This window comes from Hyaena hyaena, unplaced genomic scaffold (assembly GCF_003009895.1).
Source record: "Hyaena hyaena isolate Hyena2069 unplaced genomic scaffold, ASM300989v1 scaffold_82, whole genome shotgun sequence".
Taxonomy (NCBI): domain Eukaryota; kingdom Metazoa; phylum Chordata; class Mammalia; order Carnivora; family Hyaenidae; genus Hyaena; species Hyaena hyaena.
Window position 1 is genome coordinate 44,998 of NW_024080713.1, and position 14,916 is coordinate 59,913.

At 36.9% G+C, this 14,916-nt stretch overlaps 1 protein-coding gene across 1 annotated transcript in view; it reads right to left on the reverse strand.

Moving 5' to 3' along the window:
• The window catches only part of DGKI (diacylglycerol kinase iota), a gene marked incomplete at its 3' end in the record, with an annotated part of 307,501 nt that overhangs the window by 35,570 nt on the left and 257,015 nt on the right, over positions 1-14,916 (reverse strand). Inside the window, exons 18-19 of the mRNA XM_039233998.1 lie at positions 10,535-10,608; positions 8,516-8,627 (exon numbers count right to left, since the gene is read on the reverse strand). Of these exons, the coding sequence (XP_039089929.1) occupies positions 8,516-8,627; positions 10,535-10,608 (186 nt within the window). The remainder of the gene's footprint in view (positions 1-8,515; positions 8,628-10,534; positions 10,609-14,916) is intronic.

Consider the following 14,916-nt stretch of genomic DNA (forward strand, 5'->3'; position numbering starts at 1 on the left):
AGATCACTGCACAGGCACAAGAGGAATTATAGTAAAGAGCTTTTCGGGTAAAAACAGTTCTATTACTGTGAGCATAGCTACATTATTTTTGGAACAAGTTAGAATAAAGGTAATATTTTTTTAAATTTTTGTTAATGTTTTATTTATTTTTGAGAGAGAGGAGAGAGAGAGAGAGAGAGAGAGCGTGAGCAAGGGAGGGTCAGAGAGAGAGGGAGACACAGAATCTGAAAGAGGCTCCAGGCTCTGAGCTGTCAGCACAGAGCCCGACTCAGGGCTCGAACCCACAAATCGTGAGATTATGACCACTAAGCACCCAGGTGCCCCGAGAATAAAGGTATATTTTAAATACTTATTAAAAATAGTTATTTTGGGGAGTGCCTGGGCAGCTATGACTCTTAGTTTCGGCTCAGGTCATGATCTCATGGCTTTGCAGGTTTGAGCCCCACATCAGGTTCTGTGCTAGTAGTGCAGAGCCTGCTTGGCATTCCCCTCTCTCGCGCCCCTCCCCCACTCACTCTCTCTCCATGTCTCTCAAAATAAATAAATAAACTTAAAAATAATAAAAAAAGAAATAGTTATTTTTCATCACTCAGAATACTCTAGGCTTAACCACAAACATCCCCATAATTTACTAGAGAGAATTATTTACTGGTAATAGTATGGTGGTTTATTAATGACAGACATTCAATTATCTGTTCAATCCAGCCAATATTACTCTCGTGAAAACTTTAAATATTGCCTATCTGATAGAATAAGACCTGACAGGAAAACAAAGAAAGCTGCTGAACTAGGTGCATCCATTGTCATTTATCGTCTTGTTGTCCAGACCATAACTCTCCTTCACGCCGCAGGTACAGCTTGAGATTTTCGGTCTCGCCACACTATATTTCTCCCCATAATACTTGCCTCCATCTTCCCCCCAAACCTCACCCTCTTTCGTATTACTCAAGCCCTTATTCTATTTGCTGTCAGATGAAAATCATGGACAATCCTGGGTTGACAGGGGCAGAGAGGAACACATAAAATACTTACGAACAAATTTAGTAAAGGGTAGGTATGCAAGAATTTGAAAACTGCACTAAAACTAGGAAACTATAAAACTTTGCTAAGAGAAATTAAACAGCGGCTAAATAAATGGAGAAAGATATCATGTTTGTAGATTGGAACACTCGATACTGTTAATATGTCAATTCTCCTTAATCTATTGAATCTTCAAAGCAATCCCAATTAAAATCCCATCAGGTTTTTTTTTTGCCAACAGTCAAACTGACTCTAAAATTTATTTACAAATACAAAGGACAGAATAACCAAAACATTCTTAGAAGTGCAAAGGGAAATCCTTCATATTACCAGTTTGAAGGCTTACTATAAACTATAATAATCAAAACCGTGTGGTACTACCATAAGTATAAAGAAATAAATCAGTGGGACAGGATAGAGTCCAAAAATAGAACCACATACAATTGAAGGGCAAAGGCAATGAAGGTAATTCTATAGACAAGTCTAAACAACAAAGAATGCTGTAAAAAATTTTTTAAAATGAATCTTGAACCACTTACACAATCTACATAAATTAATTTGAGCTGAATTACATACTTATACATAAAAGCTAAACCTATAAATCTTCAAAAAGGAAACATAGGAGGACATCTTCCCAACCTTTCTTGGAATAAGCAAGATTTCTTAAAAAGGACACAAAAAGCCTAACGTGATATAAGCCCTACCTCACAAAACTGGAATTCAGAAGCATTTCTGCTCATCAAAACAAACATTAAGAAAATAAATAGATGGAAAATCTATTTGCACTAAATCTACCTGACAATCCATTTGTATTCAGAATATATAAATAACTCCTGCAATTCAACAATAAAAGACAAACAGCCTACTAAAATATGCAAAAAATCATACTTTAAAAAATCATGCAAGGTAACAATAAAGTTGCACAACAGTGCGTCCTTACTCTCATTTTTTTGCTGTTTAAGAGGACTTAATGGACCACACAAAACATATATGATTTCTTTGTTTCTCTCTAGGGATATAATTTTATTCTCATCTTTCCTTCTGTTTCCTCAAGTGCAATATTCTAATAACTTTTTGTTTCTGTTAACACATTTCCAGCCCCTGTGGGATACTGCTTCTTACCAGGTACTCTCCCACATTGCTATGGGCAAGTAAACAGTACAACATGTCTAGAATGCAGTTTTATAACCATTATTAGAGATTTTAAAATATTTATGTCATTGACTCAGTAATTTCTTTTGTGGGGATATGTCATAGGACAATATTTTGAAATATGAACACAGGTCTATGAATAATTATGTTAATTACAGGATTATTTACACCACCAAACATCCAGAAACTTAAACACTTAACAAAGGGAGCTTTTCATAAAGGAATAATTATTATATAAATTGAGGTACTTATATATGAAAGAGTAGTCAGTCATTTGTACTATGGTTTTTACTCATAATAACATGATTTCCTATATATTTTAAAACAGAAATAAAGTAATTGGAAGAAAATACATCAAAATGTAAATAGTTACAAATCATATAATTATGACTAATATTTTTATTTTCAGTTCTTACACTTATGTGTATTATAAAAATAAGCAAACATTTAACTTTTTTTTCATAAAAAGTAAAGATTATACTATCTAGTATGTGTAGAACTTCAGCCCTGGGAATTTTTCCATGTAATTTTTCTCATCGAATAAACTTTTGCATTTCTAATTCACAAATAGGAAAGAGATTACATATTCTGATTTCAATTAACAAAAAGAAAGCTGGCTATACTTTATTTAAAGTTTAGAAGACTGAAATTTTTGGATTTCACATGGTATAGCAAATTAGGCTACCAATTCTCTAATCTCAATAATGCTTTGAACTATCTTAAAGAGTTTTAGATTATTTAGAAATAAACTCAACATAAAAAGACCTTCAAAACCATAAAGGCAAAAAAATTATGGTGGAAATAAATACAAATTACAATGTCTGATTATGGTCTGTGTAGAATCCAAAAAGGTAATCAGGTTACCATGCACCCCATGAAGAATCATCGTAATTTGCAAGCATGCATTTCAACCAGGAAGATGAATTAAGACTTAAGCTTTGAAATTTGCAATTGGAAGATAAAAAGTCTAAAAGAAACAATGACTATTCCCACCTTGTAATTCTATTTGAATCCCTCTTCTATTCAAGTGCCACTCTGAATATTTTAAGACACAAAAATACATGCATATACCCAAATAACCACACTGTTCTGTTTATACAATCATCTCACACACATGTAATTTTCAAATAATTTATGTTCTTAGAAACATAATCAGCATAATAGTTTTAAGAAATGTGAAACTAAAGTCCTGAAAATTAAATTCTTTCTTCGTGAACAATAGTGTACTGTTATATAAGCAGTCAGGTAAAATGTTTGAAAATAGAGACACATGTGCTCATATTCCTTAGAGAGCACAGGGTGTTCAGAACTGTACAGTATAAACTACATTTAACTCTGCTTTTTGCAAGAATTTTTTTTAATCTTGGGAGCAATCTAAAGTCACTAGAATCTGAGCTCCAATCACACATTTGATGCTAACTAGTATGCATTTTTACATGATTCATATCGTATAAAGACAGAAAATAATGGATATAATTTTAGCATCCCATTTGCTCTTCACCAACTCTCATCAACTATTATTTTTCTCCTTTTCCTACCAATGATGTGATGGAAGAGAGAGAGAGATCTGACAAACTCCCGAACCCCTCTCTCACAACCTAGAGGGATCCTCTGAGCTTTAATGAGGTATTTCAAATTGACTCTATCACCTTAAATGTCTAACAGGGGTTTCAAATTTAACTTACATAAAACAAAACTGAGCACTTGGTAATATACAGAAGTGTGAAATCGCTGTATTGTACACCTGATACTAATTTAACACTGTAACTTAAGTAGACTAGAATTAAAATATAATTTTGAAATATGGTAAAAAAAAAACACAATTCATTTTTTGGCAATATTATCTTTCTTTCATCTTCCCTACATCTCTAATGTAGCCACTGTTTACCCAATGGCCTATGCTGCCCAGCTGGGATTATGCATACTCCTATTTCACCCTTTCCAATAAGTCAACATGTCTGAATAACTCTTGAAGCTGCCAATCCCCCCATCCTCATTGCCACTTTCTTATGGCAGGAGTCCAGGTTTCCTCATTTCTTCACCTAGACTTTGGTACCAACATCCTGCTTTGTCTATCTCCCTCCAGCAGTAGAGATTCCGGTCACCTTCCACACAGACATTCAGGTAATCTTTCTGAATCACAAATCTGATTCTGTCTCATTCCATCTCTTTTCAACCTCCCCATTTAACAGGTCCTAAAACAACACAACACAAAACAAAACAAAACCTTTCTGTCCTAGCTTTCTCCACATCAGTGTCTTTCTTCACCAAATGTGTCGTCACTGAGCTACCATGGGGCGTTCTAGAATACCGGGCTCTCTTAGGCTCCTCCATGGAACAGATGCTTGCAATCTCATCCGCAGACTCTCTAGCCTCCTCTGTGCAATTTTTGCTGATTTCCCCATTTTATAAGCACCGTTCTGCTTTCATCTTCTTCCTATCTTTACACACGCCTTTCTCCTAGAATTTATTATTCCACATGGCAATTACTTACGTTTTTCATGTTCCCCCCACAACACTGAACTGTGGGTACCCTGAGGACAGGGCTTGTCTTTTGGTTCATTTCATAATCATTTTACATAGCAGAGTGTCTTTCATGAATTCAAAGTATTTCTGGATTCAATAAAGTTTCAATACTTAAGACTGACATTAACTGCATGAAAGCAGGGAGATATTTTTAATAACAAATATTACTAGAATTAATAAAATTCCTTTTTATTAGAGGCCATCAGTATTGCCTGTATTTCCCATATGCTGCATGGCCTTTCATAATCCAGCATCACAAGTTACCTAGTGTTACTTCCACTGTACCTGATTTGCCAAGTATTTGTAAGCCCACCCAGACTCCAGGGATGGCGCATAGACCCAAACTCGTAATGGGTAAGTGTCCAAAAACCTAGAATCCATTTAAAAACCAGCCACCATCAGAAGATGCTATTAAATCACTGACTGCCGGATCCAGACAATGATCATCCAGGACTATTAACCCAAACAGAGGGACAACCAGATGTCACCTATCAGCTTTTGGAAAAAGAGAACACTAACCACGAAGTAGGTTTGTTGGTCGCCAGGGATGGAGGTGATGCACCTATATCCAATTATCAACTTAAAGAAAAAAGCAAGGGGGTGTCTGGGTAGCTCAGTAGGCTAAGCATCCAACTTCGGCTCAGGTCATGATCTCACAGTTTGTGGGTTCCAGCCCCGCATCAGGCTCTCTGCTGACAGCTAGCTCAGAGCCTGGAGCCTGCTTCGGATTCTGTATCTCCCTCTCTCTCTGACCTTCCCTTGCTCATGCTGCCTCTCTCTCTCTCAGAAATAAATAAAACATTAAAAAAAAAAAAAAAGGAAAGAGCAAGACAGAAGAACATGTGAGTTGACACCTATGGGATATCATTAGCACAATTCAGACTCAAGGAAACTTTACAGGACAAATAGCCTGGTTTTTTTTTTTTTCCCAATAAATAAATGAAGAAGATAAAGAGATGGACAGAAACCCAGAGATACTTAAGAGTTCTATCAATCAATCGCAACAAATGAATTTAACTCAGATCCTGGTTCAAATTCACAGAGCATAAGAAAACAAAGGATATTTGCAAGGCAACTGGAAATTTAAGCACTCAGTAAATAGTGATAGTCAGATGCTACTGTCTTATTTTTTTTTCAGATATAAGGTGTGTAATCATGTTTATAAAACAAAGGCCTATCTTTTAAAGGCATATTCAGAAGTATTTGTAAGGAAATGATATAATGTTTGAGTCATGCTTCACATTAATATAAAGCAGGTGGGGACAGATAGAAGACTGCCTATCAGTTGAATTTTATAGAACCTAGGTGATGGTACATAAGGGTTCAATATATTATTTTGTTTATTTTTATATTGGACTCTTCCCATAACAAATACTTATTTAAAAACACACTTCACTAATTTCCCAGTGACTTTGGAATAAAATCAAAATCTCTAGATGAATACTATAATCACTCCATGATCTGGTCCATGCCTATCTCTCCAGCATCAACTACCACTCACACTTTTCATCTCCATAAAATGAATTATAGTTCCCATAGAGGACTATATAGTTCCCATATGAGGACTCCCTGATACCTGCAAGCGTATATAAATGTTTCTTTCTACAGAATGCCAAATCCCATTCCTCTTCTCCTGGCAAAATTCATTCACTCTGCCACATTTGTTCATGCCAACTCCAGGAATCAGGCTCTCTGCTGTGTGGCAGACGCAGGCTGGAGTGATGGATATCCGCCACTTGCCGCTCCTCGCTGGCACTCCACCCTTTCCTGCCCTCCTTCTTGCCCTGGGATCGTGACCCACCTACACTTGTCTGACAAGAAAGAAGCCTTGTCCTCTGGCTTCTGGTTAGACTTCTCCAGAGGAAGGCACCAGCAGAAGATCTATAGGGCCAGGAAGAGTAAGGTCACCATATCCAGGGCTCCAGCTCTCCGCCTGCCAGGGTGGCACTGGCTGACTACTTCTGCTTAGCAAACACTATCAAGGGGTCCTTCCCAAATAGTTCTCCTTGGGGTACAGATGACTGCTTCCTTACCTTTGCACCTTCAGCTCAGGAATACACCACCATCCATTGTTCCTTCTTATAAACCTCGTTCACTATTTGTAGAGTCCCTCCATAAACTCTCCTCTAATTACCCAGTCTCAGTTTACTATCTCTTTCCTGTCCAGGCACGACACAACTGTAAACAAAAATAACTCAAGGAAGGCTATAAAAATAATCTGACATAGATATGGACTGAGAAGTTACAGAAGATGGACAGTGAAAGAACATTTTAGAGAGAAATGGCATATGCAATGGCCCTGTGGTGCAAAAGCAACAAGAGGTGTTCAAAGCTAAGCTTGACTTGAGAGGCTACTTGAGCTAGAAAGCAAAGAAGACAGTGAGAAAGGCTAGAGAATTAGAGAGAAACTCAATATTGCAGGCCTACATTTAGATTTTGATTCTGAGAGTGATGGGGAAGTATCTAATATTCTTCCTGCCCTTCTAAGCCTATGTGAAGGATCATTTTCTCTTCCACATTCCCTGACAGCCTTCTGCCACATAATCATGACCAGAAAGTTCTGGCACATTAGTAAACGTTCAATAAATGTTCACTTAATCCACAAATACATGAATGAGCAAAACACACGTGGCCAGGTTTAAGGCTTTTTTTGGTCACCTCCAAGAATTCTACCTTGCACACAAGCTTCTTGAATTGATTCCTATATTTGTTCTTGGCTGAATCTTTGCCTGTAATTAGCATAAAAGGCCTTTGGAGAGAAAGAGCTGAGTATGAGATACAACCCTGAAAATTAGATCCATCCAGACCAATCTTCCACATTTAACAATCATTTCATCCCAGAGATGGCAGATTTAATGAGCAATATCACCATCTCGGGTGATGGGCATTCTTGCCACAACCACTAGAGGCTATTCTCTTAGATCTCAGCAACTTGAAGTGATTGAGGAAAAGTCAGTAGGAATCCACAAGATGAGATGCTAAGAGTTGCTATCGCTTGTTTAGAACAAGAAATACAACCTTCTTACCTGCAGCCATCAGGCATAGCACACACCAAGTGCTAACCACGGGCTGCAAGAAGTTTTAAATTTTTTAATTCACTTTATAAACTGATAGGCAGCCTAATTTATACCACATAAGGTGAGATGCATAATTTTTAACTGATTTCCTCATCATTCAATAATAGGTTGAAATACACAGCTAAAACCTGCTGGAAACTACTGTTATGCTGTAATTCACAATTTGATGCATGCAAACAAAATTAAAATGCAAAGTTAATCTCAATACTGTAGCAAATGAATATTCATTAACATCACAATAATGATGTCTTTCTTTATTCAGGTATTTTGTGATAATGGAGATGTCCACATTTTACTTAAGCAGGCAAGATAAATAGAAATGCAAATAAGCACCTTTCTTTCTACCTTAACACTCTAGTCCTTAGTGAAACAAAAAGCTATCAAATGGCAAGGTTTCTGCATTAATGCTAGAATGTCTGTGGCATAATGCTTTTTAATTTCCCTAAGCACTTTGTATTTCACTGTGGTAGAAAATTAACCAGGATAACTAACAAATAATACTTATTTTTGAAGTTCATACAAGTGTGCACAATTTTCTTAGTGACAATAAAGAATTGGGGTTTTTTGTTCATGTTTTCCCCAAGCATTTCTGTATTACATAAAATTTATAAACTGGTAAAACAGGAGAGAAAATTAAAGTCTAAAAATTAAGTCTAAAAATTAAAAACCAAAAATCTATGACATGAATAAACTCTGTGACTGAAATGTATTTCATTTCAATAAAATATTGTACTGCTCACCAAAGAGGCCATAGTGAATCCAATTACTTCAATATAACCATCATCATGACGCTGAGGTTCAAAATCATGGTGATCTCCTGGGTTCCCCCAGGGCATTGTGCCAGCACAATATCTGCAAGATAAGATTTTAAAAAAGAAATAAATTTATTCCATTCCTCTTGTGATTGTTATTAGGTATTACCTTACAGTGAGATCCAATGTGTATCTCACTTAAGAATGGTTTTCTGGGGGCCCTTGGGTGGCTCAGTTGGTTAGGCGCCTGACTTCAGCTCAGGTCATGATCTCGTGGTTCGTGGGTTCATCCCAGCGTCGGGCTCTGTGCTGACAGCTCAGAGCCTGGAGCCTACTTTGAATTCTGTGTCTCCCTCTCTCTCTGTCCCTCTCCCACTCTCGCTGTCTCTCTCTCTCTCTCTCTCTCTCAAAAACAGACACTAAAAAAATGTTAAAAATTAAAAAAATAAAGAATGGTTTTCTGTTCTTGGTGTATACTTTCCAATAGAAAAGAAAATGGATTTATCATTTCCAAATATCCATCTGCGGAAACGGACCACAGTTTTATAATAAAAGCATCTTATGGCGCCCAACTTTCTCCTAACCCATTATTTAATAACATTTCTCACTCAGTGATCCATTATGTCTCTTTTCTAGGCTATGCCATGAGTTTCAGAATTTGGTCTTGGAGGAAGGCACTGCATGCCAGCAGAAAAGGGAAAGGAAACTGTGGTGGGTAAGCAGTGGTTATTATGTGCGGAACTAAGACAATAAATAACCGCTGGGAAGGTAAGCAGTGAAAGGTAACTGAAGAAGAGTGAGGAAGGTAGGCAGAAAAGACAAAAGATTAAGAAAAAGAAGGAGAAAAAAAGAAATTGGAAAAGTAGAGGAAGAGGAATGGAGAGAAAGCAAGAAGAAGCAAATGAGAAAAAATTAAAGAAAGCTAATCAACAATGTTTCCTGAGTATCTCAGTCTTTTACTTAACTTTTTAATTTACTTTAGAGAAAAAGAGCATGAGCTGGGGAGAGAGGGTCAGCGGGGGGGTAGGGGAGGAGAGGGTCAGCGGTGGGGGGGGGGGGGCGGAGAATCTCAAGCAGGCTCCATACTCATGGACCCGGACACAGGGCTTGATTCCACAATCCTTGGGTCATGATCTGAGCTGACATCAACAGTCGGATGTTCAACCCACTGAGCCACTCAGGTGCCTCATCTAGGTCTTTTACTTAAATGATGAAGATAAAAGTCCTTCTGGAATAGGACTACATTGAGCACTGCCAAAAAATAATCAGGAGGCTATAATATGTTTTCCTAGCCATAGATTTACATACAACTCTCATTTCAATTAAACTTGGTCTAAATAGAACTTATCTGCAGATTCTCTGTCTTGAGTTGTGTGTTTGTGAATAACAAAGGGTCATAGACCCATCCCTTCCAAAATCTTGGCTGGGGAGCCTAGACTCTAATTTTGTACCACTGAGATAATGTGCTTATTTTGAGTCTAGTTAATCTTAAATATCCCTTTCTCCTGAGGTATATAATAGCCCAAAGAGAGTTGACATCCTGGCTAGAAAATGCTACTCTAATTGATCCTATTTTTTTTTTCAAAGCAATCATCTAGCAACGATTTTGAATGTGTTCCATACTAAAATCAGGCTGGATGGTTTCCTAACAGCTTTTGGGAAACTGAGAGCAAGTATTTATTCAAGCCTATTATTCTTGGGAGGGAGAGAGAATCAGTAATTGAGAATTACATTAAAATGTTCCAATAAATAGGGGTGCCTGGGTTTCTTAACGATGGATGTGTATACCATGCATGCCACATCACATTAAAAGACAAAAAACACCCACCACAGAGAACACTAAACAACCAAGTAAAACAAAACTGTCAGACCTAGAAGCCCCTAATAAGTCAGTAAGATAACTTACTTGCACTGTTCATACCTGGAAATTTTCTATAATGAAAACTGATAACCTCAAGATAAACAGAGCGCACATAAAACCAGAGAAAAAGTAAGAACAGAGCTTACCTGGGTATATTTAAAAATACTATACACTGGAACTTCAGTTCCTGAATCTTTGGAGTGAGATCTGTTCCATCACACTGCAAGAAGCAAAGCAGAAAAGTGGGGATGAAGTGGCCACAAGTCTAGAAACATTATCAAAAGATAACTAGGTTGACACAGTGGCATATATCATGGTCTTCCCCCTGCCCCCAGCGCTGCATAAGTGAATGTCCAGTACCATGACTGAAAATGTATTCTGACTTTAACTTTAGCAGATCCAGGGTTCAGAGCATGGTTTTGTTTTGATGTAGAAACAAAGCTGCCATTTGACCAAAGTAATCTTTTTTTTTTTTTCTGGTCTCACAAACAAAGGAATTGCCATCATTCTTAATCTTGGATTATTAGGCATTTTGAATTGTCGTATCAACATTAAAAGATTTATGAATCCTTAAGGAAATAAAAAGGAAGCCTCAAGTTCAGACAGTAGTGATCTCCACCATAGTTATCTGACCCAAACAACAGGGATGAATATAATCATTCATTTTATTTGCTTTCTGAGCTCAATTTTTATTTTGAAAATGTTAAACACTAATGTTTTGAAAACACTTTAAGAGGAATATATACTGCACGCTTTTAAAAAACTGTTATAAATTAGTGGTATCTCTATTAGGGATTTGCTCATATATATTTAATGTCTTACAGACTTGACCGGACTTCTGAGATAAATTGCCTTCCTGGATCTGGACATGACCCTGGGTGTTTCAAGGGCGTCAGGCTGGCCTGGCCTCAATACCTCTGTACAGAGTTTCCCTTACCGGTTAGCACTTTCCTTGAGTATCCTCTGACTATTCCCCTTTCCCGTTTCCCACAGGTGACGAAAGTCAAAAGAAGAAACTTCTAGTCATGACAGACTTCTCAATGTCAAAGGTGTACTTTTGTACTTGCTCTCCCCCACATCTTTATCACAGAATTCCCCATTATCTTCCCCTTTGGAGTGCAGAGTAATGTATTCCCAAGCTCCCTGCAAGCCTGGACTTCTTTAAAGAGCTCTAAAGACTTTAATCTAAGAACAATGACTCTACTAGTATTTTTGTCTCATTCTTTTCCCAGCTGATCTTAATACAGCCCAATATTCATGAGCATGCTCCAACAATTGTTTCCAGAAAACATTAGGCCTAAATAAACAATATATTTTAAAATGTTACCAAGAAAGAAATCAAATTCTAGGTATTGATTGGAGGTGTTTTTACAATACTCTCAGATACTAAGAAAATATGAAGTCTCCCAACTTAAGGACTTGAAATGAGTTGACAGATGACTATATCAAGGAAGATATTTTAAATTATCAAAATTGAATGTTGTAAATAACTAAAACTTTAAAAATAGGATCTGATGCAGGCACCTGGGTGGCTCAGTGGGTTAAGCATCTGACTATGCCTCAAGTTATGATCTCGTAGTCTGTAAGTTCGAGCCCTGAATCGAGCTCCATGCTGACAGTTCAGAGCCTGGACCCTGCTTCTGATTCTGTGTCTCCCTCTCTCTCTGCCCCTTCCCTGCTCACACTCTGTCTCTCTCTCTCTCCCAAAAATAAATACACATTTAAAAATTTAAATATATATATAGGATGTGATACATTAATAGCATACAAAGCAGTATTGTTTGCCTTACAGAAAGAAACTATAAAATTATTGTATTTAAAATAGAAATCTTTTTTAATTTTCTACTTTTTCTTCCTGGGAAACATATCAGTGACTGGGAATTCATCAAATTACATAAAGATGGGTACCTTACAAAGTATCATGCTTTATCAAGTTTTCTTACATATTACTACCTTTAAATTTTGCATCTCTTTAGAACAACAGCTTTCAACTTTCTTCTACTTCAAACACACAAAGGAAAATATCTGCATATAAAATAGGTTCCTGTACACAAGCTCTCATATTGATAAGCCATAAGGAAAACAGAGGATTTTGTTGCTGTCCTGTGCTTTTTTGATGTATTATTCATACAAACACTTTACACTTATGGGAGAAATTAGCAATGACTTAACCCTGTGGCAAAAATGAAATGGTCTGTTGTTATCGATACATCGAATCAGTAGCTAATCTTCTATCCTTTCCATCTCTCACTCAAGAAAACATACGGTGATGTCCTTATAGAAATATCTGGGGTCCCTGTGTGACACATCACATGGGTCAGTAATTTTTGTTTCAAAGACATGTCTTATTATGCCTGTTTTAAACAAGGAAAGTAAACTCTTCTGAACGATTACGTGATTCCCCCCAAAGTCATATACCTCATAAAGGTAGACAGGACTGAATCCCAAACATTTAGATCTTGTGTCCAATATTTTTTGCTCCTCACACACAAATAAGATAGGGTTACACAAACAAATCCACCTGGAATTTTGCCTGTACTGGCTGATATCAAATCTTTCCTGTTACTTGGCCACCATTTTTACTTCTTTGCAAGCTTCCTTTAATTCCTGCTATATAACCTGCCTAGGAGTGAGACATTCATCATCAAGAGGGCTGTTAGATGTGGGAAACAAACTGTCTAGTGGTTAGGGAGTATATGGAGTTTCACCTGATTGCAGCTAACTTCAACAGTCAACACCATTCAATATGGCCACTGCCCCTGGGCATGTGCCGCCGCCATTCCTCTAAGTGTGAAAAATACTGGAAAAACAGGGTAAGTTTATTTTTGTCTGGGTTGCCAGTGGCTGAAGAAACAGGGGAAGTCTGATGGGAGGTTGCTGAAATTTTAAGCTATTTAAACTTTATAACAATAATTTTATCAATAAAAGAGCTTCATAGCTTAGTGGACCAATGTCTTTCTTGCCTCTTGCTTTAAGAAGGCAGTACCTCCATTTTCAAGAATCACTATGACTAAAAGATGCTTGTTTTCACTGCTATCACATGAGAACTGAATTACCTGAAAGTGATGCCAAGGGTCATGTACAGCAGTGGTAATGGCCTCTATCTCTTCTTTCAACTGATTTGACCAGTTTGTTGGCATATAATTTTTCATAATATTCTCTTAAAATCCTTTGTATTTCTGTGGTGTCGGTTGTTATTCATCCTCCTTCATTCCTGGTTTTGTTTGAGTTCTCTCTCTTTTTGTCTTGATGAGTCTCACTAAAGGTTTATCAATTTTGTTTATCTTTTCAAAGAACCAGCTCCTCATTTTATTCATCTTTTTTCTATCACCTTTTTAGTCTTTATTTCATTTATTTCTGCTCTAAGCTTTATTATTTCCTTCCTTCTACTGGCTTTGGGCTTTGTTGTTCTTCTTCTTTAGATGTCAAGTTCCGTTGCTTGATGTTTTTCTTATTTTTTTGACATAGGTCTGTATTGGTCTGAGCTTCCCTCTTAGAACTGTTTTTGCTGCATGGTGATTACCGATTTTAATTTATATCCTTCTCCTGCTCCTCTACACACCCATATATATTTTTCTCTATTCTAATATATTTCTGCTATTTTGTCCCCTCTCATCACATACTCTATTCTTTATTTATGCTATGAAAAATTCAAGCATTGCTATACTCCACTTCTTCTTTCTCATTTCTTTTTCTTAGACAATTATGTAGAACAAAGTTTCATTTGATCCTTTTTAATTTGGTTACTAAAAGGAAACACTTTATGTCTTTCTTAATAACTAATAATATGCTACTTTAAAATATAGCTCCTCAAGTAAAGGTAACTTTCCCTCTCTCATGCCTCCGAAGAATGTGTGTCTTAAACCCGAGATAGCAACCCAAGAAGAAACAGCACCAAAAACAAACCAATCAACCATTCAGTGGTGAAGAACCTTAGCCAGACTACAGGCTACAGAGGGAATCATAATGAAATGATAAAAATAAAGGCATTTTTCTAAAATGGAGACTCCTCCAAATAGCCCTGGAATAAAGATATCTGTTCGGTGAGCATCTATTTCTACATCAAGACTCAGATCAACATCACTTCTTTGATGAAAGTTTCCCTGAACCCACCATGGTCAGTTTCCATTTCCTTCTTTGTACCACCACTATATTGCATATGTAGTAAACAACATTAATTAAATAGTATTATGCAATGACTTATATCCCCTTTCCTGTAACTGAACTGTGTATTTCTTCAGGAGTGAAACTAGTTGACCATCCATCCACCAATCCAAGACATTTCCCAACACAGAGCTAAATTCTCAGAAATGTTGGTTGAGTGAACTACATTAAATCATCTCTGAAATTCAGGCAGCCCATTGATTAATCTAAGTATATAATCTGGTATTTGGGGTACATTTTTATAGTATATTTATATTCAAATGAAATGAAGAAAAAATAAGATAAAAAGAGAGGGAGGCAAACCGTGAGAGACTCTTAAATATAGAGAAGAAACTGAAGGTTGCTGGAGGGGAGGAGGGTAGGG